Raw genomic sequence first — 27,342 nt, 5'->3', positions numbered from 1 at the left:
CAGTAATAAAATTTAGATATGCCAAACTTCAGCAAATAGCTTCTGAAATGAGTTTTTCAGTCAACGCTGTCTCTGAAAATTCCTTTAGAAATAATTCCCTTTAAAAAAATGAGATAAATGAATGAAACCTTATTTTTTCAAGTGGTCTTACAGACACTATACATTAATATTTCCTAAGAATAAACAAAGCACAATTATAGGTTTATTGATTTTTAGCAAAATAAAATGACATAAGTAGCTTCTTAAAAACTAATGGATAAGTTTTCTTGTTTCTTTGTCTCCAGAGCATTTGGCATTCTTTATCAACTGGTACATAAAAGAGTAGAAAAATAAGAGATTGTCATATTGTCCTTGGTATTTCTCTTTTAATATATCAGTATGGTAGTCTACCAGAAAATAGTAAATGGCTTCAATTGTGGAAAGGAAGGTATCTGGCTTTCCTTTTTGATGGCGCCAAAAGCAAGTTTTTCTTGTTTTCAACTCAACTTGTAACAATCCTGCCAAAAACAAATAAAAAAAAGTATAAATATTTCTTCTTAACCACAGAGTCTGGCACAATGATAATTTCTCTTAATTATTTTAAGAATTAAAAAAAGGATTCTTTTAAGAGTACAGATGAGTTCCTTCAATCCCAATTCCAAATAGAATATTTTCTTAAATGCATTAAGGTATATACAGAAGCAATATAAAACACAGAACAAAATCTTATATATGACAGTTACTTATCTATAAATCTTAGAACTTGCAACCACGAGTTAAAAGTAGTTAACAATTAAGATGTTCACCTCTTTCTATCTTCTATTCACCAGTGTCTTTTTTTACTTTAACCAGTGACAGGACTAAATTCACCAATATTCAGAAGGGTTACATTTCCTTGATGACCTGACATTTAAAACATCATTGTAAAACTCACGGAAAGAGATAGGCAGGTTAATGGCTCTTAATATGGTTCAAAGTTTATTTCTGGACTATCACTTTTTGGCTATATCTTCATGAACAGAGTACCCTAGAGTTGTTTCCTTAGCTCTGCCACATTTGTTGAGTGAGACCTCAATGACACAGTTGGCTAGAATGCCTTACTCCTGTGCATTTAAAGAGGAAATTATTCATGAAATCACAGAACAGTACTCTCATTTCTTAAAACTCAGATGTTAACATACAAACCCAAAATGCTTTTAGAGCCTTAGGCCAGTACTTAGGCTCACATTATATTTATTTTGCTATACTTTTTTAAAAAGTATATTTATTTTAAAGTGAGAAATAAAAGGGAGAAGATAGTATTAAAATTAGCCTCTTTACTAAGATTCGGAACCTCTGAGTTACCAATGATTTCCTACTATCACACCTCTCCTTAACCTAAAAGCTACTTCAGAAATGCAGCAGAGGGACAAGAAATAAATACCATAAAAAATTAAGATTTTAAGATATAAGGAGGATCCAATGTCTAATAGGACTCCCAAGGAAAGAGAACAAAGAAAATGGAGAAGAGACAGCATATAAAGAGATAATGCCTATGACTTTTCCAGAGACTATTTTTAAAAATGCAAAGTCACAGATACATGAAATAATGTATCTCAAGCAGAATAAATACAAAGAAATTAGTGCCTAGATCCATCACACCATAGTGAAACTGCAAAAGAGCAGGAATAAAGAGATCTTTAAAGTGGCCATTAAGGGACACCTGGGTGGCTCAGTCCATTAAGCATCTGCCTTTGGCTCAGGTCATGATCTCAGAGTCCCAGGATCGAGCCCGCATTGGGCTCCCTGTTCGGCAGGGAGTCTGCTTCACCCTCTGCCCCTTACCCTGCTCGTGCTCTCTCTCTCTCTCTCTCAAATAAAAATAAAATCTTAAAAAAAATAAAGTAGCCATTAAGAAGAGGCAGATCATATATAAAAGAATGGTAATCAGAATGACAGGAGACTTTTCATTAGCAACAGTAGAGTATTGAAGACTATGGAATAACATCTCCAAAGTGTTAAAAAAAAAAACAACTAACAACCTAAAATTGTGTACCCAGCAGAACTATATATTAAGAACAGAAGTGAAAACACAGTAGAGAAACAAAAATTGAACATATGCCAACCGGAAACCAAATGAAAGGAATTTCTAAGGAATATATTTCAGTCTGGGTTAAAAGAATAGTGAGCAAAGAAAATGATAAACATCTCTGTAAATCCAAATAAACGCTGCCTGAATGAAACAAAAAACAGTAACAATATCTAATTTGTGGGCTGAAGATAAAGGACAGAACAAAAATAATAAAGAAAATAACAGTAACTTGGTGAACTAGGAGGGAGCTGAATCAAACTTAAGTATAGTAAATCCTTAGAGTGTTCAAAGGAGAGGTAAAAATATTGACTTTCAATTCTTCTAAGTCACAAGTGCACAGTCCAGTTTTCTAAAAGAACCAAAATAGGAATATTAAAAAATGAAATAAGAAAAAATAAAAGCTCGATCAAAGAAAAGTCAAGAAAAAAAGTAAAAAAACAGGACAAACAGAAATAAAATTCTAGATGATAGAAATATTTCCAAAAATATCAATACTCATAGCAAATGTGAATAAATGAAACCTGCCATGTAAAAAAGACAGAGATTCTCAGATTGAAACACAAGGATTACCTCTATAGGGCTTCTGCTCAATGTACTCGAGGTCTTAGCTAACATAGTAATCAAAACAATAAATTAATTAGATGTATAATAACTGAAAAGGAAGAAACACAACTGACTTTATTTACACAGAAAATACTTTTAAAATCTATAAACAAAATTTTTAAAAACATATTATCTTAGGGTAGAGAGGATTTAAACAAGACACAAAAAGTGTTCAACATGAAAGATTGATAAATTCCACATGAAGAACTTCTGTTCCTCAAAAGACACAATAAAGAAATTTAAAAGATGAGTCATAAACTGCAAGAAGATATTTCAAAACATTACTATTTATATTCTAGTAGATATAAAGAATTCCTACAAAAATCAATTAAAAAAACACTAGAGGGGCGCCTGGGTGGCTCAGTCGTTAAGCTTCTGCCTTCGGCTCAGGTCATGATCCCAGGGTCCTGGGATCGAGCCCCACATCGGGCTCCCTGCTCAGCGGAGAGCCTGCTTCTCCCTCTCCCACTCCCCCCGCTTGTGTTCCCTCTTTCACTGTGTCTCTCTCTGTCAAATAAATAATAAAATAAAAAATCTTTAAAAAAAAAAAAAAACTAGAAAAATGCACAGGTATTTCACAGAATAGGACATATGTGACCAAATAAGTAAAGAAAATGATGCTCAATCCAATTATTAATTAAGGAAAGGCAAATTATGATCACAATGAGACCCCACTTTATATCCACTATATTGGCAAAAATCAAACATTTGACAATACCAAGGTAGGAGGCATCATGGATTAATGGGGACTCTTATACATTAATGACGGGTGTGTAAGTTTATATACCCATACTTTGGAAGACAATTGGCATTATCTTGGAGAAGTGAGCATTCTCCAACAATTCCACATCTAGGTATGTTTCCTTAAGGAACCTTGTACCTGTATAAGAATGTTCGTAGGTGCACTATTTTTAAGTGCAAAAACTAGAAACTCAAGTGTTTCATAAACAGGAGACTGGATAAACTGTAGTATATTCACACAGTCAGATATTATACAGCAGTGAAAATGAATAAACTATAGCTAATCATATAACAACATGGACAAACCTTAGAAATAAAATGGTGACTTTAGATTTTAGGTCCCCAGGAATACAACATGCAGGTCAAAATAAAACTAAATAATAAAATGATTATGAAAATAGATGTATTTAATAAAACACAAAGGAATGATAAAAACATAATTCAGGAGAACAGTTAACTCTGTTGGGGGGGAAGAAGTAGAGTGGCAGAGGGGAGAACATAGGTAGATAAAAGTTACCAATACAACTCTGGTGCTTGGGTTCTTATTTATTATCTATGTGCTATAACATTATATCATATATATTCTTTCACATGTATCATAATTTAGTTTAAAAAGTAATATAAAAAACACCTTTGCCTATTTATGGCAGAACTGGAGCTAGAAGTCAGGTCCTGGCCCTATTCTTTCCATTAGGCTTACAACATAAATCTAATCATGTCAATGTCTTGCATTAAATTCTCTAATACTGCCACAGCACCTGTGGAAAAAAAGACCAAATTCTCAGGCATGATATTCAAGGGCATTCATAATTTGTATTCCTTCAGTTTCTTCTCCTACCATTCTCATGTATGTACACATTCTACACCATATTCAATTTTTTCAGTCTCCTGAATGCAAAATGATGTTTTTGTATTTTTGTGTATATGTCATTCCCTTTGTCTGAAATGCCCAACCCTTAGCCCTTTATCCATCAAGATTTCAACAAAAACAGTTAATCCATCCAGGGACTCTGGGTAGAGCAGGGTTGTGTCTCCTCAATGCTACCATTGTATCCAAAACTTATTGAATTTTCTTACCTGCTTACCCGCCTGCCTCCCACAACAGATTACATGGCAGACAACGTCCACTGTCTTCTCAATATTCGTTTTCCCCTTCTCTCAATATTAACAAACTCAATCCTGTTCAGTGTGGCACGTGTCCAGCTAAAAACAATTTCCCAGCTTTATTTATAGCCAGAGTGGTCAGGTGAACCATTCTGGCCAAAGAAAGGAAAACTGCAATCTCCTAGGTGGAAATTCCAAGAAAGCTATTATTATTATTATACTTATTTTTTAATTAAAGAGCCAGACTCAGTGGGCATATACATATTGCCCTTTATCCTTTGTCTTGCCTGCAATATATATGGGATGTCTCGGGATCTAGCAGCTATCTTACAAGTATGTGGGTGAAAGTGATGGAGGAAGAAAACAGAACGAGTCTGAGTCCTTACAGGCATTGTGAAGTCTTTGTAACAGCTTTGGACTACCCATTTCTGGACTTGAACCTGTAAAAAGTAAACCCACTATTTGTTTTCAGATTCTATCTGGGTTTCTGTTTCATGTGGTGAAACACAACCCTAACTAACAGCCATTGTGATCAACTGGAAGGTAGAGATACTGCTTTATTCTCCTTCATATCCCCCAGTCTAGGACACCACCTGTCCAGGAACAGGTGTTCAACAAATATTTCTGAATAAATGGACAAATCACAAAAGCTTTAAAGTATTCTATCTATGTATTTTGAAAATATTTCAATTTGAATAATTTTGATTCAAAGATACACAAAAGTTGTAACAACCCAAACCAAACCCTTTTGAACTATTTGTATTAATGTTAATTATATCCAAGAAGTAAAGGGAGACATTTGAAAATGTTCTAAGTAATTAGTATAATTAAAATCTTAACATAGGATTTGACAGCACATGCAATTTCTAAAAAAAAAAAAAAAGAGTAACTGTTAAATGGTGACAGTTTCTGAAACACCTAATATGTTCTAAAATGTTAAAAATAAAAATCAAGATTTAGTGATTATTACCACTAATCCATCCTGCTTTAAAGATTTGCTTGCAAGTATACAGAACCTTTTAAAACACACTGAAATACACAGGCATAGGATTTATTTTTAAAAGTTCAACACATACATTAAAAAATTCTTTTGCTAGCATTTCTGGCAATCAATAACTTTATGATGAATTCAGCAAATTTTTTAGCAGTACAACTTTAAAGCAGATAATTATAAATGGTTTTCTCTTCAAAATTATTGCCTGAATTTCTTCAACTGAAGAATGAGAATAAAAATCTTGAGCCATTCTCATACTGTTGCTGGGAGGACTGAATGAGGCAGTATATGATGCTGCACTCACAGACACACTGAGTACAGTTCAGGCAATACCTTTAATCGGAAAAAAGCAGTCACTTTAAACATTTTATCAATGTAGTCAAAATGAAGGGAGAAAGCTGGCTAATTTCTGAAACAAATTACAATATAATGCCATTTTTATCATTTGGACTGCCTCCCCAACAAAAAGAGACCATCCTTCCCTACCATGTCCTCCCAAGGCTTCCTACAGTCAGTCTTCAAGAATGTTATGTCACTCTTCACTTTTTATGATTAATTATACAGTCAACCTTCAAATGTTTTATTTCAGCAGCAGTAAAACATTCAGAGCTATTTCTCGGTAAAATGTGGCGAAACAGTATGTTTTCACATTGTTAAGGGGATTCTTAACCTCAGCATTCATAAGATAACAGAAACACAATTTCCAATACATTACATTTGAAGGTTTTATCTGAGGTTTAGAGCTGGTTTAGCTTAATCCCATCAATGATAAAATGTTTTAAAACCTAAAGGCAATGATTTATAGCAAACATGGGTTGTTTCTTGAGGAAATAACTTGGTTTATCTGGAAACTGGTATTTCACATATACAGAGGCTATAAATATGTGCAGAGCCCCAAATACTCCCTATGGTGCAATAAGGAGCCAGAAGGGGTAGGGGTTGAAGTAGGACATGCAGAGAACACTGAATCTGTTTATTTCATGATTTTGAAGGAATTAAGAAATCCCTTTTAAAAATTTTCATATAGCACAGAATTGAAATATATGATACTTACTATGTGATCTGGGAAGGAATAACAGAAATTTTTCCAAATCTGATTTTAAGCCTTAAGCTCAAATATGAACACTCTGAAAACAGATTTTGAATTGTGCCTCAATAATTCCTTTTATAGTTTTTTCTACTGTTCTCACTCATGTTCTTTCATTTGATCCTTTCAATTACCATATATGGTAATTATAAAGAGAGTGGCTCAGAAAAAATCTTCAAACTGAGGAATAAGTTGGTTCTGTAACCATCCAAGGTAATATTGGCAGGTAGTACTCCAAACAGCAGGGCCTTAGGGTTCCATCTCTCTATTAAACATCAGCAAAAGGTTCTTCCAGGTCTTATGCTTTGTAGTTTCTCTCCTCCCTCCCACATTCCTCCTCCCCACTGTCTCTCTCTCTCTCTCTCTCACACATACACATACACACACACACACTTTCTCTGTCTCTATCTTTCTGCCTATCTTTCTCACATACAAACACACAAACATATACACGACTAGAATGACAATCTTACTAAGAGGTATGTTGACCTCAGAGGTATGAACTATGTACATTAAACTAAATCTAGTATTGTCACTAACTTTAGTTTGGGATTACTTACTACAAGTTAAACTCCAAAAAGTGTCATAAACTTTCTCTTCTAGGTGAAGTGCATTTTTAACAACAGCCTGAGAAAAGCTCTATTTTGGCAACCGCCTAAAACCAACCAGGTAGCTCTCTTGCCTTCTTATCATACATGGTACACATACAAGGCCATGAAGAGCTAGAAATATATCTAACGTTTTTAGAGAAACTACTGGAAAAGCCTGAAGAACTGAGTAAGGTGCAAGTAAACAAGAGAGGTAACATGAGTTTCTGTTCTTCATATTACTAGTTGTGCTACTTGGGCAAGCAAAGCAACTCTTTTAAACCATTTTATTAGGAACTGAACTTTTCACTCTAAGAGAGTACAAAGATAAAACAAAAGAAAATCCCTGTAATGTTAAATCTTGGAATTGGAACTATCCATGTGAACTCATGATATATATCTATTTTCCTTGGCTCTATCCACTGAAGCAATGACATCCAAGTTGTAATAAATTTACCAGATCTTGGTTTCTAATATCACTCCCCACTAAAAAGAACCACAGCTCCTTTGCATAATCATTGGTTCTATGTCTGGGGCAGGAAAAAAGTACACGTGAACTTGGGACATCCTGTTGTACCAGAAAGACTAATGAGGCCATGCCACAGAGGACTTGAAGGGCTCCCACTGGCAAAATTTGAGACAATTTGGACATCAAAAAGAATACAATCACAGCATATTACATGTGATGAACTAAAAGGAAATCTATAAACCCATAGTGACCTCAAAAAGGGGCAGGAGAAAAGAAAAAGGGGGGGAGAGGGAAGAAAAGCTCTTTACATAAGAATGCCACCTAACAAATATAAAAGAAATAATACTTCAAAATGTCATCATTTTGCAATCCTCAATGTATTTGCTGATTTAGGCAAATCATCAATAAATACTAAAACCACTCAGTGAAAAGCAGCTGGGAAATAGATAGTTCACAGTCTCAAAGCATCACCCCAAAGATTACTACTCGTTTCAAAGAAGAAATGAACTTTTATAATAGAGAGATCTGGCAATCACCACTTTAATCAAATAAAGTTATTACCAGTAATGAAACTTATATTATATGCCTCCTGATTTGATGCAATAAGTATACAACTTTACCTATGAACAGGGTAATCATATAATTTATCAGTTAAACAGCTACATTTCTCTTTTTTTTTTTTAAGATTTTATTTATTTATTTGAGAGAGAGAGAATGAGAACGAGAGAGCACATGAGAGAGGGGAGGGTCAGAGGGCGAAGCAGACTCCCTGCTGAGCAGGGAGCCCGATGCAGGACTTGATCCAGGGACTCCAGGATCATGACCTGAGCCGAAGGCAGTCGCTTAACCAACTGAGCCACCCAGGCGCCCTAAACAGCTACATTTCTAAGACTGAAAGGGAATGCTATTAATAATTATACCAAAACAATAGGTGTAAACTGGAATTGTCATGGACAACCCTAGATTGATCCTTATCTCTAAGTATCCTTACAAAAACACTAAACTGAATCAAATCATGATGAAGCATTCAGACAACTGACCTGTCCTCTTCAACAAGTCAAGAAAACAAAAACAGGGGACTGCTCTACATTAAGAGACTGAAGGGATATAATAACTACATAGAATGTGAGTTTACATGCTGAATCAGAAGAAAAAAGCTACAAAAGATATTTTTGGATCAATTAGGGAAATGTAAATATGGACTGTATTAGATATTAGAACTTCTGTTAATTTTCCCAGAGTGATAATGGCATTACAATTATGCAATTATTCTTAAAAGATGTACAGTTAGATATTTAAGGGTGAAGTATTGCAAAGCCTGCAACTTACTTTCAAGTGGTTCAACCAAAAATGTATATAATATCTAAGTATACACATACATATAACAGAGAAATAAAACAAATGTGGCAAAATGTATGGGTATATGATGCAATTCTTCCAATATACCTGCATGTTTGAAGTATTTGAAATGAAAGTTGGGGGAAGGAACAATCCACAAAAATTTTATTTTTTTACCTTGAAGTCTCTCATCAGTGAATATTTTGTTTGTTTGGTTCCAGGTGCTATCTATAAATATAATTTTTTTCAGTGTTGTGTCTTGGCTGTTGCTGTCATTCAAATCCTGTTCTTCAGTTTTCTTGCGTTTAATAAATGGCTTGTCAGGGTCATCATTTTTGCCTTTGACATTATTTTGAATCCTTTTTTGCAGATGAAAAGAAATGTCTTTTACTGAGACAGACTTAGGTCCAGGAAAAACAAGTGCAACCTAAAGCAAAGAAACTTAAGTTAGTAGTGCGCTGTTATGATCTTCAAAATGAATAAATTCTGACACTCTTAAAACTTAAGAGAAACAAACATGTTGAATACTTGAGAAACAAGCATTAGGTTCTATAACAAGCACTTCAGCCATTTGAAAGTTTATATGTTTCTTTAATAAGTATGGTAAAGTTTTTGGCTCTTCCCTAGGATTTAAAAATCATAATATACTAGCTACAAGTATTGCTTCAAAATAAGTTATTCACCTCTTGATAGAAGCCAAGTTAGTTGTATCGTGAATCAAAAAACTAAATACTGTAATATTTCACAGCATAAAAGACAACGTATGTGATACCAGGTAAAAGAACCAATAAAAAGCACTCAATAATTAAATACAATTTTCACCTATATAATAAGCAGAGATAAAACAAATAATACAGTCAATGCTGGTGAGGATATGGTGTTATGGGCCTTTATAGCCGTTACTGATATCAGGTTTCAATAGTATAACTCTTCATGAAAGCAGTTTGGCACTTTAAATCAAGAGCCTTGAAATATTCAGACCCTTTGGTTATTTCACTTTTAGGAATTTATCTTAATAAAATAATTGTAAATATAACTCACAATACCCAGACTATCTGTTAAAGTATATTTATTACAGTTAAAAATTAAAACTGAAAAATCTGACTTTCAAGGAAAAATTCTGTAAATTATGCTACCTTTCTTTCAGCATGTTTTTACTGAGACCTTACACACTGTTAGAGGCTGCAACGTCTGAACAGCTCCTGCCACAAAGCAGGTGCCCAATTAATATTTGTTAAATGAACAAATGTTGGTTAAATCGTGGGTATTTTATCTCCCATACTTTTCTGTATTTCCCAAATTTTCTTTAATGAGCACATATCATTTTTAATATGAAAAAATAAGCAGTATAAAAATAAAAGAAAAAATCTTGAATTTAAAAAGTTCAGAGTTATAAAAGTTTCTCAAACATTTACAATGTGTGCCTATATTTCCCCTATGCCCAATCAGCAAAGTTCAGGACTTCGTAATTTTCTTGGACTGTAAGCATATCACATCTCTTTGTAGAACCTAGCACCGTATTCTATTCAATTGACATAAATGATACCTTGCTGACCAGAGAGGGAAACACAAATATATTCCTAGATCCAAAACTCAGAAATCATTTACAAACAACTTTCTATATAAACTCAACCAAAAAATAAATACATATATATTGATGGGAAAGGAAAAACTAAGTTCTGCCTAGAACAAATGAACATATTAATTTTTAATTATGTTTCCAGATTAATCACACCAACAAATGGTCTCCAAGAAACCTAGAAGGGTTTACATACTTTTTTTAGAAATACCCAAGGCCTTGTTTTTTTGAGATCTATTACTTTTCAACAATAGCAGTAATATCTCACCAATTTCAACTATGTGAAAACCAATTTAGAATCTAGAAATGATCAAAGGAAGGCCTCTGAGCAGCCACAAGATGTTACAAAGGCCATGTATTAAAGCTCTTAATTCAGGGAGAATTCTTGAAAATCCTTCTAATTCAGACTTTCTTTTCTTCTTTCAGAGAAATTCCAACAATGTTTGTAATATGGTTTCTTAGTTTGTATCAAATTAGACCATCTATATGTAATATCGGGAGGAAAATGGAGAGGAGAGAAGTAAAGCAGACACAGTAATACTGGCAAAGAGTAAAAACCTGAAGATATAATGCAGAACAACTATAAAAAGTGGAAAGACAAAATTCAAAAAAGCCTTAACAATCTAAGATCATTTGATCTTTGAAGATACCAATGAAGTAAATAAATTGTATATTGTTTAGTGCTACATAAAGATAACCCTAGGTCACTAAGAAAAATATTAAATTATGTTCAAGCAAATTCAGAAAGGTGATGGAATTTAAAATTCTTTTTTAGATTCAATGCGAAAAGTTGTAAAAAATAAGTTGCCTACTTCATGGTCCTTTTCTTCATATTCTGGAATACAAGGATACGTGTAAATATTTACAGATTCAGGTGCTAATAGTTTTGCATGTATAGCAGTACTTTTGCCATCTGTTTCATTTGGATGTTTAATGATATCAATCTTCAGTGGAAGCTAAAATTAAAAAAAAAAAGACAAATGAACACAATATAAAAATTCTAATTTTTATGTTAAGAAAAATGACCTTCAAAGCTTAAATAACAAGCTCACACTAAGTTCCTATAAATATGATTTGAAAGGCATACTTTTCTAAACCAGAATATTAGGAATGCTAAGAGTCATAAAGCAAACCTAAATTTCTTCCTCAATATTGTTGATCATGTAATAGAATAATTATTTCCAACTTATTTAACATAAAATCTGTTCCTAAAGCAAAGCTTCAAGGCCATTTTCATTTACACCACATAGGCATTGAGTCCAATTCCTTGCATTTCAGTATCTGTGTCAAGAACATTTTTTATAATTCCTATAAACTTTAGGATTGTTAATTTTATGACACAATAAAAGGAAATATAAGTTTGGGCAAAAGCTTCACATCTAAAATTCAAGTCAAAATTTTATTCCCTATACATCCTTTGAGATCAAAGGTATTACCCTTCAAAGGGTTCACTCTTTGTTGTGAACATCATGATTCTCATCAGTGGCCTTTAACAGCACAAATGAAATTATCAATTGGAAAAGTAACAGAATAGGTCTAGGAGGTACACACTTTATATAAAAATCAACTCTCTTTAAAATCATTTTGTCTATTTTCCTTAAAGTTTCATTATTTAATTGTTATGAATTACATCCTCTTTGCAAAAATAATATTCTCTTGTATTTTTTGAGTTAGATTTTTCTATTATTTCACTGACTTAAGTTTGATTTAGTTTCCTGTGTAACACTTGGGCAAGTGCTGTAGTCAGTCATGATTATGAAAATGAAAACTGAGTCACATCCCCCCCAAAATATATATGAGAAACTGAGATGGATTCTTCACTGCAGATTATAAATGACTTACATATCATTACAAACACTCTTCCAGCTCCCACCCAACCCATTAACAGGCAGGATTCTAGGTATTTACCCTGGGGCAAGCTAAATTTATCCTGGAGTACAAAACTATTTTTCTTTTTTTAAAACAGCTTAAATAGGTAAGATTGGTATAATAAACTCCACATATTTAAAGTGTACAATATAATGAATTTTAACACCCTTGAATTCATCACCATAATCAAGATCATGAACATATCTGTCACCTCCAAAAGCCTTCTTGTGCCTCCATCCTTCCCCTTTCCCCATCAACTACCACCCGCAGTCCTTAGGTAATGATTGATCTGTTATCACTATAGGTTAGTTTGCATTTTCTAGGATTTTATATAAATGAAATCATATGGTATGTACTCTTTTCATCTGACAACTTTCACTTGGAATAATTATTCTGAGATTCATCCATATTGTTGTATCATTAATTCCAGAGCTGTTTTTTAAAGGAGTAGTTGCTGCATGCTACTGAATGATCCCAGCTGCATATGCTTTATCTTTCTGGATGATTGTGTGGAAAAAGGATGGTATATATCCCAGAAGGGCCATAAAAATGTATCCCAAATAGTTTTCACTTTAGGGTTCCAAACCCCTTATCTCCTTCCCTCCCCACTTAGGCCTAGTGACCAATTAGGGCCAACTGCTTTAAATCATCAAACCAACTTCTAGTTATAGAAAATTTACCATTTAAGTAGGCAGTTCACAAATGATTTTACATCAGTCTACTTCTGGCTGAACTCTACATCAGAATTTCCTCATGATGCTCAGTCTCGACACTACATTCCCTTTCCCCAGGGTCTCTCAGTCCCAGATCAGCATTATCTTAGCCCAGGGAAGATAGGAAAGAAGAAAAAGAAAGCACATCATGATATAGTATTCTATTACTAATAAAACTGACTTTCCTACAGGACTAATGAGTAGAACTGAAAATTCCAAAGGTGACCATCAACATTTCTCACCAGCTGGCTATGTCTGAAGGGTATCATTTATATCAAGGACACAGGACTGAGTGTTATTCATGTATTTAAATGTCACATACCTTGCCTATTATGGACTAAATCCTATAGGTATAAGACAATTATGCAAAATTTATGCTCAAGAAGTATTCTTGGGACCCAGTCTAGCTACTTTAGTTCTCCCTGAGCAAGCCTGAAATTTCTGACACTGAAACAAAAGCACAGACACAGATCAAATCATGGAAACATATGTTTGTGCTCTAGTTCACACATTTTAAAGGAAGATATTTCCTAAATAATGACAGGGTACAGAGTAACACCAGAAAGTAGAGATATTCTGTTTTCAAACATGAAGAACATCAATCTGTTCTCTAACACTTATATTTCCTATAGGAGATTTACCAAACCTTTCTGCCCAAATTTATCAAAATGCCATTAGCAGGAAGTCCTAAGTCTTTTCCTATGTGATCATCAACTTTCCCAAAGAGAGTCTTTTAAAATCTAGGACTCTAAAAAAGAGGAAGCTTTCTTTGACCTCATGATTTTTTTTGCTCCTCTTTTAAAAATACCAAGAGCATCTTTTACTTTTACTCATGCATTTCTCATGACATTAAAAAAAAATCATATTCTGCATGAAAAAATCAGTATTTATGAATTTATTCTGTAGATTAAAATTTAAAGCTTGGGAGGCACTTACTCATTATGTAGTCGTCTTCCCTTCCCAAGCAGGCTATCTAAAAGCAAATGCTGAATGATTTGTAAAAATAAAGTAAAAATTAGAAAAAAACTTTATAGAGCTTTTATTACTATTAATATATATTAACACACTGAGTTGTATATATGGCCATTAAAATATAAACACTTTTAAAAACTCTGCATGCTCTGGTAGGCCATTTAGAGTTGATCAAACACTTGGCATAGTGTTTTAAGTCACTTCTATTAAATAGTGGATATTAGATCACTGATTTGGAAAATAATCCTCTATTATTAAATTTCTGTGAAAATAAAATATGTTACTGACTTTTATTATTCTGATCTTCAATCCTTTTGAACACAATACATCTTAAGATAAAACTTTTAAAGGGATATTCTCTTTATGTGGCTATGATATGAACAGAACATAGAATAATTCTGTTTATATTTCAAAAACTATACTTTGAAATGTAACATTCTTACAAGATAATAGGAAACTTAAAGAAGATTATTTTCCTCAAGCTCTCAGTTTTTCTAAGGTAACTATGAAGCTGATTAGAGTCCATACTTATTTCTCTTGTCCAGTAAACTTTCCAATAGCTTGTAAGTGTGATTTTAGACCCCTGAGGAGACCCTGGACTTGCCAAGATGACATATAAGCTAAACTGAAATTCAAGTAACAAAATATAAGTATTAAGGTATTTTACTTCAAATGTAAATGAATCTTAAAATCACCACATTAAATATTTTTAAATATAGTTTTAGCTTATTTTCTTACTAACAAGTTCTAATGTGTCCATGTGTAGAGTTTAGTCTCTCCAAAGTCCTAACAGGCAGCAAATTTTATACATTATTTGATTTACTCCTAGAGTTCACGTCAATGTTAGACAAGTCGACATATATGTAATAAATTCTTTGATTACATAGACATCATGGTTTACAGACCTTTTACCTACACAAGAGTAGTCTTGGTAAGCAACAAAACATATAAGGTAAGCTATCAATGCAAATCAATTTTTTAAAATCTGGCTTAAATCACTAAAATTATAACATATCCCAATGAGTAGGTCTTAGTTGTTTGTTTTTTTTTTTAAATAGGCTCCATGCCCAGTGTGGAGCCCAACGTGGGGCTTGAGCTCACAACCCTGCAATTGAAACTTGAGCTGAAATCAAGAGTCAGACACCCAACCGACTGAGCCACCGGGCAACCCCAGGTCTTAGTATTTTTAATTTTAGTTTAGTTTTGGTCACTGACATGAGCTCCATCTCCATGTAGGATGGGACTAAGCCTGTTCTACAAAAGCCCAAGCAAAAATCAATCCTAGTTCCTTTAGGATATGTTTTCTTAAAAAGAAGTCCAAGGTCCTGAGGTAGTTTTTGAAGTTCCTTCAGGCAATCTATACACTTGTCTCTTGTAGTATTCATGTTTATGCCACATCCATGTTTTAGATGAATTATAATCATTAATGAAAAGTAATTGATTTCTTTCAAAACAATACCATTCATCTCAGACCCAAGTGTTTTAGCAGTGTGTGTGTCTTTTTCCAGAGACAAGAAAAATAAATAGGTTTACCAGTCTATAAGATTAAATTTTCTATTAATATTATTCATTTCCATAATGATGCTACTTATCATGCTTATCAATTATATTACAGCAGGTATATATGAGATGTCTTTTTAAAACCTCTTCTCCTACTTTCAGATAATTAAATTTCTTACCAACCTTCACAAGTGGCATCTGTTGAATAGGTACATTTTCAACTGGGACATAACATGTATAGCAATAGAACATTCTTGAACCACCACATTTGAGACATTTTGATCTTCCACTTCGCTGAGCTTTATGAAGAACTTCTTGAGATGCTAAGCGTAAGTTTTGAAGAGGATCTTCTGCAGCTATGGAAGTAGTTTGTGAGTGTTGTATTTCTACAAATTTTGAATTATTTTCTTCCTTTTCTTTGAGAAATACAGGTGGGTTGAGAGACATTTTTCATTCAAACCAAAGTTTAACATCTATTTCTAAAACATAAATCATAGGTGAACTGCAAAAGAAAAAAAAAAGTGGGGGAGGGGTGGAATAAAGACAGGAAATATTTTATTCCTTGTCTCCACAAAGAAAATTACTCAATTTAATTCACAACTGCATATTGTTTTTAGTATTTATTAACAAGTATTAATAAGCTTTTTAAACCACCAAATTAGCACAATTTAAAATACAAAATTAAGAAGCAATAAACTCAAAACAATAAATTACCCTTCTCAGTCATCCCCTCCATAAAAATAAAAAGGTGCTCTCTTAGAAAAACTATTTCAAATATAAAATTTAGGTACCAACAATCCATTTTTCAGTGACTCTTATTTTGTTTTATATTAGGAATACAATGTTTTAATGTTAGTATCAGCCAGGAATGTATTCAACTCTGTAGGTTCTGACTTTAAACTGATGTTATATGACATCAAATCTCAACCTGAATCCTAATGAAAGTACAAGGTTCTAGTGAAATCAGTAAAATCTAGTTGGTTACGTTCTAAAAGACATATTCTTCTCTAACTTAAATCACACGCACAAAAATATAACTAAACATCCATTAAAACAGGACAGGCATCTACTACTACCAATTACAATTTGTAAAATATCCCAAAAAGGTGAAATATATGCCCAGAAAAATAAAGTGTGATCTTATAAATTTAAAGATTTTACAGAGCAATGTTAATGTCCTCTCACTCAAAGATTTCATACCACTTTTTAAAAATATAATTCATTTAGAGTCTTCAGTTCTAGAGATAAAATAGTAAAATAACTTTCCCACTTATATATTTTCTTCCAGGAAGAATGATGTCTGTCTAAACTGTTACTCGAATACTCTGTAAGCACAGTATCTTTTGAGGGAGAAGAGACTGGGGCCCTTTTGATTTGATATGAATTCCAGAGCTGTAAAATGAGTCTCTCATTATAAAGCTTATGGCATTGTGATGTTTAACTATGAGGCCCGGGCACTTTGAGTACAAACACTGACAGGAGAAATGCTGTGACTGCAACAGGAAACTTTTTTGTGGTATCCCAAATAGAAAGTGAACAAAAAGTCCAGTGGAACATAATATACAACATAATTTACCAACAGGAAGTTAGTGATACTAATTTAATTACTCATCAAGAGTTTTTTTATAGATTATAAATCCCAGTAAGCTTGAGACCCAAATAAAAAGATGCAAAGAAAAAAGATGCTTGTCACTGAAGGAAAAAATAAAACATACTGGCCAAATTTATTCAAAGTAAATTTACCAAGCTGTCACCTTTTCTTGAGTCTCAGATCCTTTTAAGATCATGTGAGTCTTGGACCTTATCTGCAGAAAATGCATACACAGACACAATATTTTGTACACAATTTCAGATGGTTTGCAGATCTGTAAGCATCCATCTACAGATCTAGGTAAAGAAATCCTGACTAAGATCAGTCATTCTAAGGACAGGAGCAGTTTTAAAAGTCTGGGAAGAGATCCTATTAGTCTCCAGAAATCAGAGCTACAAACTCCCTGCTGGGCAACCAGAGGTCAGCTGTCACAAGCCAATCGAGGTCTCATTACTGCACTTAGGAAGGTAGTTAATTTGCACCCAAGTCTTGGTTTGGGTTTGCTCTGGTGTTGCCTGAGGTCCTTACAGAGAAACATTTTTAGGTTGTAATAGTCTTGAGTTATCCCATCATGGGACTCATCCTAAAAAAGAAACTGGACTGGACTAATTCAACCTGACTCCATTTTCCTGGGTGTTCTAATAGTTATTTAGGGGGTTTGCATATGCCACCAAAGGCCTCAGGCAATAATGGGGCTGAAGGACACAGTTCCTGGGGATGTCATGAAAGTCAACGTGTTTCCTAACATTCAATGGAAAACTACTGATGAGTTTTTCTAGGGCCCTCCAAGTGCATTCTGCCTCTGAAGTATTCCCCTATATTTCACTTGGCCTTCCACCTATAAAGCCAAACAGACATTAGTGAAGCCTTATATAAATGTTCTTCCTCTACAAAAATCAAATGTAAACACCTATGAGGCAGTGAAAGGGAAATGTTTATGGCTCCTTTCCCTGCCTCACCTATACACTCTCCAATGGATGTGGTGGCCACACACAGAAGAGGCCAGAAATAGTAAGTCATGGACAGCTCCCCCCAAAGCTCTCTGACACCGTATGACAAGGGCATCTGTCCTGACCTAGCCAATAGCCTGCCTCAAATGTGTACAAATAGTTTGTTGCAAACGATGGTTCACAACCTTCAAACCATACTTAACATCAAATTCGTGCAGGGAATACAAGTGGAGTTGTGGGAGTTACTTAGAAAACATAAAAAGAATGTATTCCTAAAGAACTAATAAATATTTTTACCTTGATGAGACATTCATCACTCTGCAACTTAGGTTGAAAACTAATTTTTTACTCCCCCTCTACCCTCTTTTCCCAAAAAACCAATTACTCACCAAGTTCCATCAATTCTACCTTGCATTTAATCCTCTATTTTTAGTCTCAAAGTCAGGACTTTACATGATCTATGGCAATCTCTTACATCTTTTTGTTTGCCCACTTATTATTGGCTCCACATATTTAGCATGGAAAAATCTGCTTTAGTCTGGAGTTGCCTTTTCGTGAAGCTATCCCTCCTAGCAATCAACTCTGCAAGAGCAGAATTCTTTACTGATCTCACATATCTCTCCCTGTGTCTTATGCAGCAGGAGGAATTCAACAACCACTTACTAAATCAAAACCATTCTGAAAAAGAAAGCATATGTATGCATCTCCCTACTGAAGGACCTGACAAACCACCTTGATGGGCCATCTGCAGCCTGGCACAAGGGGCAACATGGCAGGTGTTTGTTTTTTTTTTTTCCAAAACAATGATGTTTTAAAAACTCCGAGGTATAAGTCACCTCCCAATGGAATACTATAACAACTCCCCTACCATGTATTGCAGACCAATTCAGTACTAGATAAAACCCACTTCAAATTTTTTTTTCCAAGTATTTTTAAGAACCTGGTCAGGTCACATAATATACACAGGTCCAACATTCATTTTTTTAAATCCAACGTGCCACCTTTTTCAAACAGGACCAATGGCCCCTCCCACATCACCCATCATTTGGTAGGCAGACTGTCTTGCCTTAGTTTTTCATGGTACACTAGGGTTTAGACAGAAACAATCCTTAAACGCTGTGGTTTTCACTCAAGCAGAGATTTTATCATCCAACTCCGTGAATTGGCATCTTAAACTATTAATATACTTCTTTACTTGTCCTACATTCCCAAGAAACAATTTAGACATAAGAAACAGACTCCTTGGCTTATTATGTAACCACTATCTTAATATTTTAAATACACTGCATGACGGTACTAAGCTTCTCGTTCTGTGATTACCAATTCCCCGCAAACCACTCCAAACACTAAAAAATATAGTTCCTAGGGGACTACCTGCCAGAACAGACTTTCCTTAGGGCGGAAACCACTGAAAATGATTGTTAGGGCAAAAAAAAAAAGTTTTCTGAGGAAAAATTTGGAAGCCTTTTTCCCAAAGGGCACGCAGGATCCTAAAAACTGCAAGCGCTCGAGCCCAGGGACCTGGGCCCCGCTCACAGGCGACACCCTGCACGACCTCCACTAGGGCCCGGCCAAGCAGCGTCCTCTCCCTGCAGTCGCACGTCTCCGGCCAGACCACTGATCCGCAGAGGGACTCGGAGACCTGCACCAGGGATCGGAGTGGGACTCAGACCTGCACTGCCCGCGGGTCCTCGCACAGCTCCACGCGTCTTCCGCTCCGCCCGAGCCCGAGGCGCGCGCCCGGCCGAGGTCGCGCTCGGGCGCGGCGGAGCGCTTTCCGGGAGACACAGGAGGGAGGAGCCCGGCCGTTGCTAGGGCCGTTGCTAGAGCCTGGCGCCGCGCAGGTCCCGCGACGAAAGTAACGGGCGGGGAGGGACGCGGGGCGTGGTTAGAGGGGGAAGTCCCGCCTCAGCCTTTTGGCGGCGGGTGGTGTCGCCCCCGTCCTGGGAGACGTGATCCGAGAGCGAGGCCCGATCGGTGAGACTGGGCCTCACAGCCCGCCAACCCTGGGCTGAGTTCCCTGCTGACCCTGGCGGAGGCCCCCTTAAATGGGACGCGGCTCTGGAAGTATACTCTCAAGGTGTAGTTGCAGTGAGTTGTGAAAAATGCCGATCCTACAGAACACTTTTTCATTTTTCCTATTCCAGAACTATTTTAGTCGTGAGAACTTGGTTCTTTTATTTTTTTATGGCTATGTTAAGATGAGTACTAGTAGTAATGAAAGCTATCAGAAAAATTGTATCTTGATGCTTTGGTTTGCTTGAAAACTACACACACGTCGAGTTGCAACTACTTTATGCACTTTTCCATTTTGGAATTAAGCATAGTATGTGGGTAGATTGTAAAACCACTTTTCCTTGCCCCACCCCAAGGAAAATCCAAACCTAAGGAGTGCACGTCAAAACTGTGAGATTCAGAAACACAATGGCATTGTATTTATTGAGTGCTTTGAATTTAGCATGTGAGGACAGAAGCTTGCCCTAGAGGAGCTTAGGACATCAAGTTAAAATGGGTAGTACAGAAAACACAACATGACTAATAAATTGTAGGAATTTCACAAGAGCTCAGAATGGAGGGGTCAATGAAGGCTTATTGGTTGGACTTGAGTAAGGTTTTGCAGAATGATTATGGCTTAGAGCAGTGCTTTTCAAGGGGATTGTGTGGGACCCATTGGTGGAGGTCCATTTTGTAAGCAAGGAAATATATGGAGTCAAAACACATTTAATTTTTTTTATTTTGTTAATTTTTTTACAATAAGCTCTAGGCCCAATGTGGGGCTTAAACTCACAACCCTGAGATCGAAAGTTGCAAGCTCCACAGACTGAGCCAGTCAGGTGCCCCAAAACTACACATTTTAAAAAATGAATTAGTATAGTGTGAAAATGTCAGTGCATGGTGCTTGGGAAGGTTAAGAATTAGTTCATGGAGTTTTTTGTTTTGTTTTGTTTTTTTTAGATTTTATTTATTTATTTGTTTGTTTGACTGAGAGAGAGAGAGTCCAAGCAGGGGAGCAGTAGAGGGAGAGGGAGAAGCAGACTCTCTGCTGAGTGGGGAGCCGGATGCGGGGCTTGATCCCAGGACTTGGGGATCATGACCTGAGCTGAAGGCAAGACGCTTAACCAACTGAGCCACCCAGGCGCCCCACTTCATGGAGTTTTAAATTACAGATGGTCCATGACTTAACATTGGTTTGACTTAAGATTTTTCAGCTTTATAATGGTGTGAAATCAATATGCATTCAGTAGAAACCATGCTTTGAGTTTTGACTTGGTATTTACCTGAACTAGTGATACGTGGTATGAAACTCTCTTGTGATAATGGGCAGCCACATCAGCCAGGCCATCACAAGAGTAAACAACCAGGGGACGCCTGGGTGGCTCAGTCGGTTAAACGTCTGCCTTCGGCTCAGGTCATGATCCCAGGGTCCTGGGATGGAGCCCCACATCGGGATCCCTGCTCCGCGGGGAGCCTGCTTCTCCCTCTCCCACTCCCCCTGCTTGTGTTCCCTCTCTCCCTATGTCTCTTTATCTGTCAAATAAATAAATAAAATCTAAAAAATAAAAAAAGAGTAAACAACCAATACACTTAGAACTATTCTCTACCCATACAATCATTCTGTTTGCCACTTTTAGTACAGTATTCAATTACATGAGATATTTAACATTTGATTATGAAATAGGCTTTGTGTTAGATGATTTTGCCCAGTGGTAGGCTAACATAAGTATTCTGAGCACATTTAAAGCAGATTAGGCTAACCTAATTCAGTAGGTTAGGTGTATTATATGAATTTTCAATGTAGGATGGGTATATGGAAACATAACCCCATCATAAGTCAAGGAAGATCTGTGTGTGTGTGTGTGTGTTTGCACGCACGTGTGCACACATCGTTGTGTCATGTTTATAAAATGTATTTCTTATTGTGTGTTTCTCCTTAAAAAGTTAGAAAGCCACTGCTTTAGGAAGAAAGATGAGCTTTCTGGGTAAGAAAAGTAGCCATAGCAAAGTCTCCAAGCCAAGAATAAATAATTTACACCCTTTTCTTTTTTTAACAGCTTTAGTTCAGGTGCACAAATTACAAAAGCAAGTGATGCTACTTATTACTTGAAGTGAGGTGAGTATTGGCTTACTATTGCTATGTAAGAAGTTATTCCAAAATATGGCTTACAACAACCTTTTTATTGTGTTCGTGAATTGTGTGTTCAGGAGGGCACAGAGGGGCTGCTTTTCTCTGATGATTCAGCTTGGAAGTCTACGAATGCTAGCAGAGATCATATGTGTAGCCTCTTCATGTGGCCTGAACTTCCTCACAGGATGGCAGCAGGGTAATTAGACTTCTTAGGTTAGGCCCAGTGCTCCAAAGCCAAGTGTTGCAATGAATAAGGTAGAAACTACATGTTATTTTCTGACCTAGTCTCAAGGAGTAACACAGTATCACTTCTCACACATTCTTTTGGTTATAAGTATATTTTAAGGCCTGTTCAGATTATAGAAGGGGGGACATAGATAGATGCCACTTCTCAAAAGATTGTCAAAGAATTTGTGGCCATTTTTTAAAAACCACCATAATGAATTTACTACTGTCACAGACAACGCCAACATTTCAGTGATTTAATACAATAAACTTTTATTTCTCACAGGAAATCCATTGAGGTTGTTACTAGTCAGATGAAACATTAGATTCGAGGATGCAGGTTGTTTGTTTTTTGGATTTGGGGTTCTTTTTTACAGTTTTAGTGGTTCTACTGTCTCCTAAGACTTGGATCCAACAGCTTATCTGACAAAAAAGAAAGCATGGAAAATCATACAAAAGCTTTCAGAGGTCATCCCTAAAAGTGACATATATCACTTTGCCCACATTCCAAAGGCTCCCGCTTTAGCTGCAAGCGAGCCTGGGAAGTGTAGAGAAACATATACATATTGGTAAGCACCAACAGTTTGCCCTATTCTAGATTTTTCACCAAAACCCCATATTCCCCAGTTCCTCCATTCTATTCTCAGTTCTTCTTTCAAAAGGAAAATTCTTTCAAGTCTTTTCAATATCTTTTCTGTTTTTTATTGCATATGTCAAAATATACTTACATTGCAATTTTTAATTGACAATTTCAGATATTATCCATTGACTTTCTCCTATAAAAGTCAGTGATTAAGCTCTTTTACAACACCACCCTCAGGTGTATGAACATTCCTTCTCTCTCAACCCCCACACGTTCTTCTTATCCCCTCATCTCTCAATATAGTGATATGCCAATTTTTGTTTAAATCAATATTTGTAAATATTATTCAACCCTGATATGTTGTGTTTCCATTATCTTTCCTTATCATTTAGTTAGAAATTTTTTCCAGTTTTCTCTATTATTTTTTCTGTGAGCCATATTTTACTTAGAAATGGATTATTTAGGGCACCTGTATGTCTCAGTTGGTTAAGCATCTGTCTTCGGCTCAGGTCATGATCTCAAAGTCCTGGGATGGGGTCCCATGTTGGGCTCCAGACTCCTTGCTCGGCAGGGAGCCTGCTTCTCCATGTCCCTCTGCCTACCATTCCCCCTGCGTGTGCTCTCTCTCTGTCAAATAAATAAATAAAATCTTAAAAAAAAGAAATGGATTATTTAATATTTAAGATTTTTCTAGATGTCTTTTTGTTGCTGTTTTCTCTTTTATTGCTCTTGTCAGAGAACATACTCTGAATGATTTCAATTATTTGTAACTTTTGAGATTTGTCTTATGGTACAGCGTAGGTTCATCTTGGTGAATGTTCTATGTTCCATTAGTTTAAAAGAGTGTGGATTCTGTACTTGTAAGGTATAGTTGTTCTGTAAATGTCAATTAAGTTAAATTGATTGACTTAAGTATTGTTCAAATCTTTTATCTCCTTACTGATGTGTGTGTGTATGTGTGTGTGTGTGTGTGTGTGTGTACATACTTGATTTATCAATTACTCTGGTGTGTTAAGATCTCTAACTGTAATTGTGGTTTTTGCCTATATTTCCCTTTAGTTTCATAAATTTCTGCTACATGTATTTCAAGGCTCTTTTATTAGATGCAGACACATTTAGCATTGGTATATCTTCTTAATGAATTGACCTCTTATCACTATGAAATAACCTTATTTATGCCTGGTAATACTTCTTGTCTTGAAGTCTATCTTATCCAATATTAATGTTGACATAATAGTTTCTTATGATTAACAGGTGCATGGTTCTAGAATTTCCATTTTTTTTTTAGAATTTCTATTTCTCTTGAAATATCCCATCTCTTCATGCACCATAATCTAACCTATATTGTAAAATCTTTAACATATTTATAACAGATGCTGTAAAGTCCTTGTCTGCAAGTTACAACTGGGTTCTCAGTGAATTGGTTTGTATCAGCTGTGCTTTCTCTTGATTATGGGTCCCATTTTACTTCTTGCTTGTATTCTTGTAATTGTTTTATTGTGTATTAGACATTATGTGGAAAAATTGTAGAGGATGACTTGTAATTTAGTGTTATTTAGTCTTCAGAAAGCACAAGCCTATTACTCTCCTTGGCATTCAAATTGAGATGTTGATCTTTTTATTCCTCCTAGGCTTGAGTTGAACTTTAGGGTTGGCTTCAGCTTTAATTGGATTGAGTTCACCTGTGACTAACCCAACTTCCAACTTCCCTCATCATAGCCAACTCGTATCTCATCAATATTGAATTGGGAGAAGTCGGGACTGAAGTTTTTTTTACATTTTTGCTTCACCTTTGGAGTCAACTCTGTCAGGGCCCTGGAACCCAAGTACCATAAGAATGTGTTGGCCCAAATAAGTTCTCTGTCTTTCCAGCCCCTCCTCGACTGCTGCTTTTTAGACAAAACTTGGAAGTGAGGCATAGGGGTCTGGGAAGGGATTGTTTGTCTGACTCATTTGTTTTTGTATTTGGGTGTCTTTCAGACTCCAGTTTGTTCCTCCAGCTCATGCCAACGGCTAAGGTCCAACTGACTTCTCTTCATCTTTGCGAAGTTACTGCACCATGGCAGGCCAACACTTTCCTCAGTGGATGGTCAGAGCTCACTGCCGGGTAAGGAAGCTGCCAGAGCTTTATACTCACTTATAAAGAGAATATTTCTTTTTGGATTTCTGGTCATTAAGGCTTCCAGGTAGGGAGGCTTCACAGGCTTGCAGTTGCACAAGGCTTCGTGATTAAGTGGACCCCACACTTGGTTTAATGGTCTCATGTTACCATCTTAAAATTCTTAATTTTTGAACAAGGGACTTGGCAATGGCACAAATGATGTAGCCAGTCCTGCTTACTGGCACCCACTGCTCTTCACCAACCTCATAGAAAAGTAAGATTTTTATTTTGTCTGGGTTTCTTTTGTTGTTACTATGGGAGCGTAGATGTTTTGAATCCTTCTACATTATACTGAGAGCGGAAGTCCATTTTAATTTATGCCTACCTCCTTTTAACATTTACCTTAGAGAACTTTGGGATTTTATATTGAAATTAACTGGAGCTTTCTCATGTAAGTTTCACTTCCTTAATACATTTTTCTAATTTCCTTTAATTGAAATGTGGGTATTATTTTAATGGATAAAGAAGATATCACACACACACACACACACACACACACACACACACACCCTGGAATATTACACAGCCATGAAAACAATGAGATATTGCCATTTGCAACAACATGGATGGACCTAGAAGGTATTATACTAAGTGAAATAAATCAGACAGAGAAAGACAAAAACCATATAATTTCACTTACATGTGGAATCTAAAAAGCAAAACAAATGAATAAACAAACAAAAGCAGAACCAGAACTATAAAAACAGAGAACAAACTGATAGTTGCCAGAGTTAGGGGGTTGTGCAAAATGGGTGAAGAAGAATAGATACAGGCTTCTAGTTGTGCAATAAATAAGCCACAGGAATAAAAGGTCCAGCATAGAGAATATAGACAGTGATATTGTGATAGTGCTGTATGGTGATAGATGGTAGCTACACTTGTGGTGAGCAGAGCATAACCTACAGAGTTGTTGAATCACTATGTTGTACACCTGAAACTAATGTAATGTGTGTCAACTGTACTCAAATAAAAAATTTTTTTTTTAAATGTGGGTATTATTTTTAGTGCTTTGTACTAGAAATGGTTTGATAACCATTATAAGAAAAAAAGGCAACATTTAGATTGTTTTAATTAGCCTCTTTATATTCCATGTATTTCTAAATATACTGATAGCTTCCTTCTAGCAAAACTACTACACTCACTCTCTCTGAAGATATTGTATCCTGAACATTTTTTTTGTCTCTAAGCATTCTGTGCACACCATCTTATTTATTACCTTCTCAGTCTAGAGTCCCATGTTTTCCATTAAATTTTTTTCACAGCTCTATGCAGCTTTGCTTTTGAATACTTATTTTTATAATGATTGTCACATATACCTTTTATTTTGTTATTTGTTATTGTCTGTTATATATTTGCTTATATTCATCATATATTTTAACAGTATTAGAGAATGAGATATTCTCTTGAACCTCAAGTGTGTAGATATTTTTACAAAAATATGGTGATTTTGTAATCTTGATCATTTTATATATTGCTGTGAAGTATGTATTTTAGTAAATTAAAATATACTACAATCTTTTCAGACATGTCAATATCAGATCATTAGGATACTGTATTAGGATATTCTGAATTCCTCTATTTTTTTTTTTAAGATTTTATTTATTTATTTGACAGAGAGCAAGAGCAGGAATACAAGCAGGGGGAGTGGGAGAGGGAGAAGCAGGCTTCCCGTGGAGCAGGGAGCCCAAAGTGAGGCTCAATCCCAGGACCATTATCATGACCTGAGCTGAAGGCAGATACTTAACAACTGAGCCACCCAGGCATCCCTGAATTCCTCTTATTTGTCCTTCTTTTAACTGGTTTTTCACTCTCTAGAATTGGTCTTACTATTCTTCTAAATAACAACACATTTCTCTGACATTTATCTACTCATTTCTTCATTAATTTATACATATTGCAAGTACTTACTATGCACTAACCCTGAGCCAGTCACTGTATGAAATTTTGACAGTTCAGCAGTGATTATACCATAGTTTCTATCCTCATATAGATATGAATCTGCTGTGTGTTACAATAGATAATCATTTGGGGGAATAAGGAAGGCTTCATAGAAAAAGTTACTTTTAATTTGATCTTTAAAATAAGAGTTAAATAGGCCAA

At 35.5% G+C, this 27,342-nt stretch overlaps 2 protein-coding genes across 7 annotated transcripts in view; one reads left to right on the top strand and one right to left on the bottom strand.

The window, feature by feature from the left end:
- Positions 1-174: 174 nt before the first annotated feature.
- DTWD1 (DTW domain containing 1) lies at positions 175-19,939 on the bottom strand. Of its 6 annotated transcripts, XM_032417553.1 has the most exons (6): positions 19,820-19,939; positions 17,350-17,411; positions 15,790-16,108; positions 11,365-11,508; positions 9,151-9,400; positions 175-497 (listed from the first exon to the last, which is right to left on the bottom strand). In XM_032417553.1, exons 3-6 carry the CDS (start codon positions 16,051-16,053, stop codon positions 250-252), a joined length of 906 nt encoding a protein of 301 aa, XP_032273444.1. In that variant the 5' UTR covers positions 16,054-16,108; positions 17,350-17,411; positions 19,820-19,939; the 3' UTR covers positions 175-249. The 6 variants fall into 6 exon arrangements, with proteins under 6 accessions (XP_032273444.1, XP_032273443.1, XP_032273441.1 ...); XM_032417552.1 differs by having other exon boundaries at positions 17,350-19,939; XM_032417550.1 differs by having other exon boundaries at positions 15,790-17,411.
- A 116-nt stretch (positions 19,940-20,055) lies between these two features.
- FAM227B (family with sequence similarity 227 member B) overlaps positions 20,056-27,342 on the top strand; it is a 210,254-nt gene continuing 202,967 nt past the window's right edge. The window contains exons 1-3 of the mRNA XM_032417961.1: positions 20,056-20,238; positions 22,200-22,258; positions 25,062-25,188. Coding sequence (XP_032273852.1) covers positions 25,141-25,188 — 48 coding nt within the window. The 5' untranslated portion in view covers positions 20,056-20,238; positions 22,200-22,258; positions 25,062-25,140. The remainder of the gene's footprint in view (positions 20,239-22,199; positions 22,259-25,061; positions 25,189-27,342) is intronic.

This window comes from Phoca vitulina, unplaced genomic scaffold (assembly GCF_004348235.1).
Source record: "Phoca vitulina isolate PV1807 unplaced genomic scaffold, GSC_HSeal_1.0 scaffold20, whole genome shotgun sequence".
NCBI classification, from domain to species: Eukaryota; Metazoa; Chordata; class Mammalia; order Carnivora; family Phocidae; genus Phoca; species Phoca vitulina.
The sequence above is the reverse complement of the archived record's forward strand: the minus strand, read 5'-3'. Positions and strand labels throughout refer to the sequence as shown.

Coding starts and splice junctions, on each gene's coding strand:
- DTWD1 (XM_032417548.1), bottom strand. CDS start 16,053: ATGTCTCTCAACCCACCTGTATTTCTCAAAGAAAAGGAAGAAAATAAT. Junction 11,509..15,789: donor AACAGATGCCACTTGTGAAG/GTTGGTAAGAAA, acceptor TTTTAATTTTAG/CTTCCACTGAAGATTGATAT. Junction 9,401..11,364: donor ATGAAGAAAAGGACCATGAA/GTAGGCAACTTA, acceptor TCTTTGCTTTAG/GTTGCACTTGTTTTTCCTGG.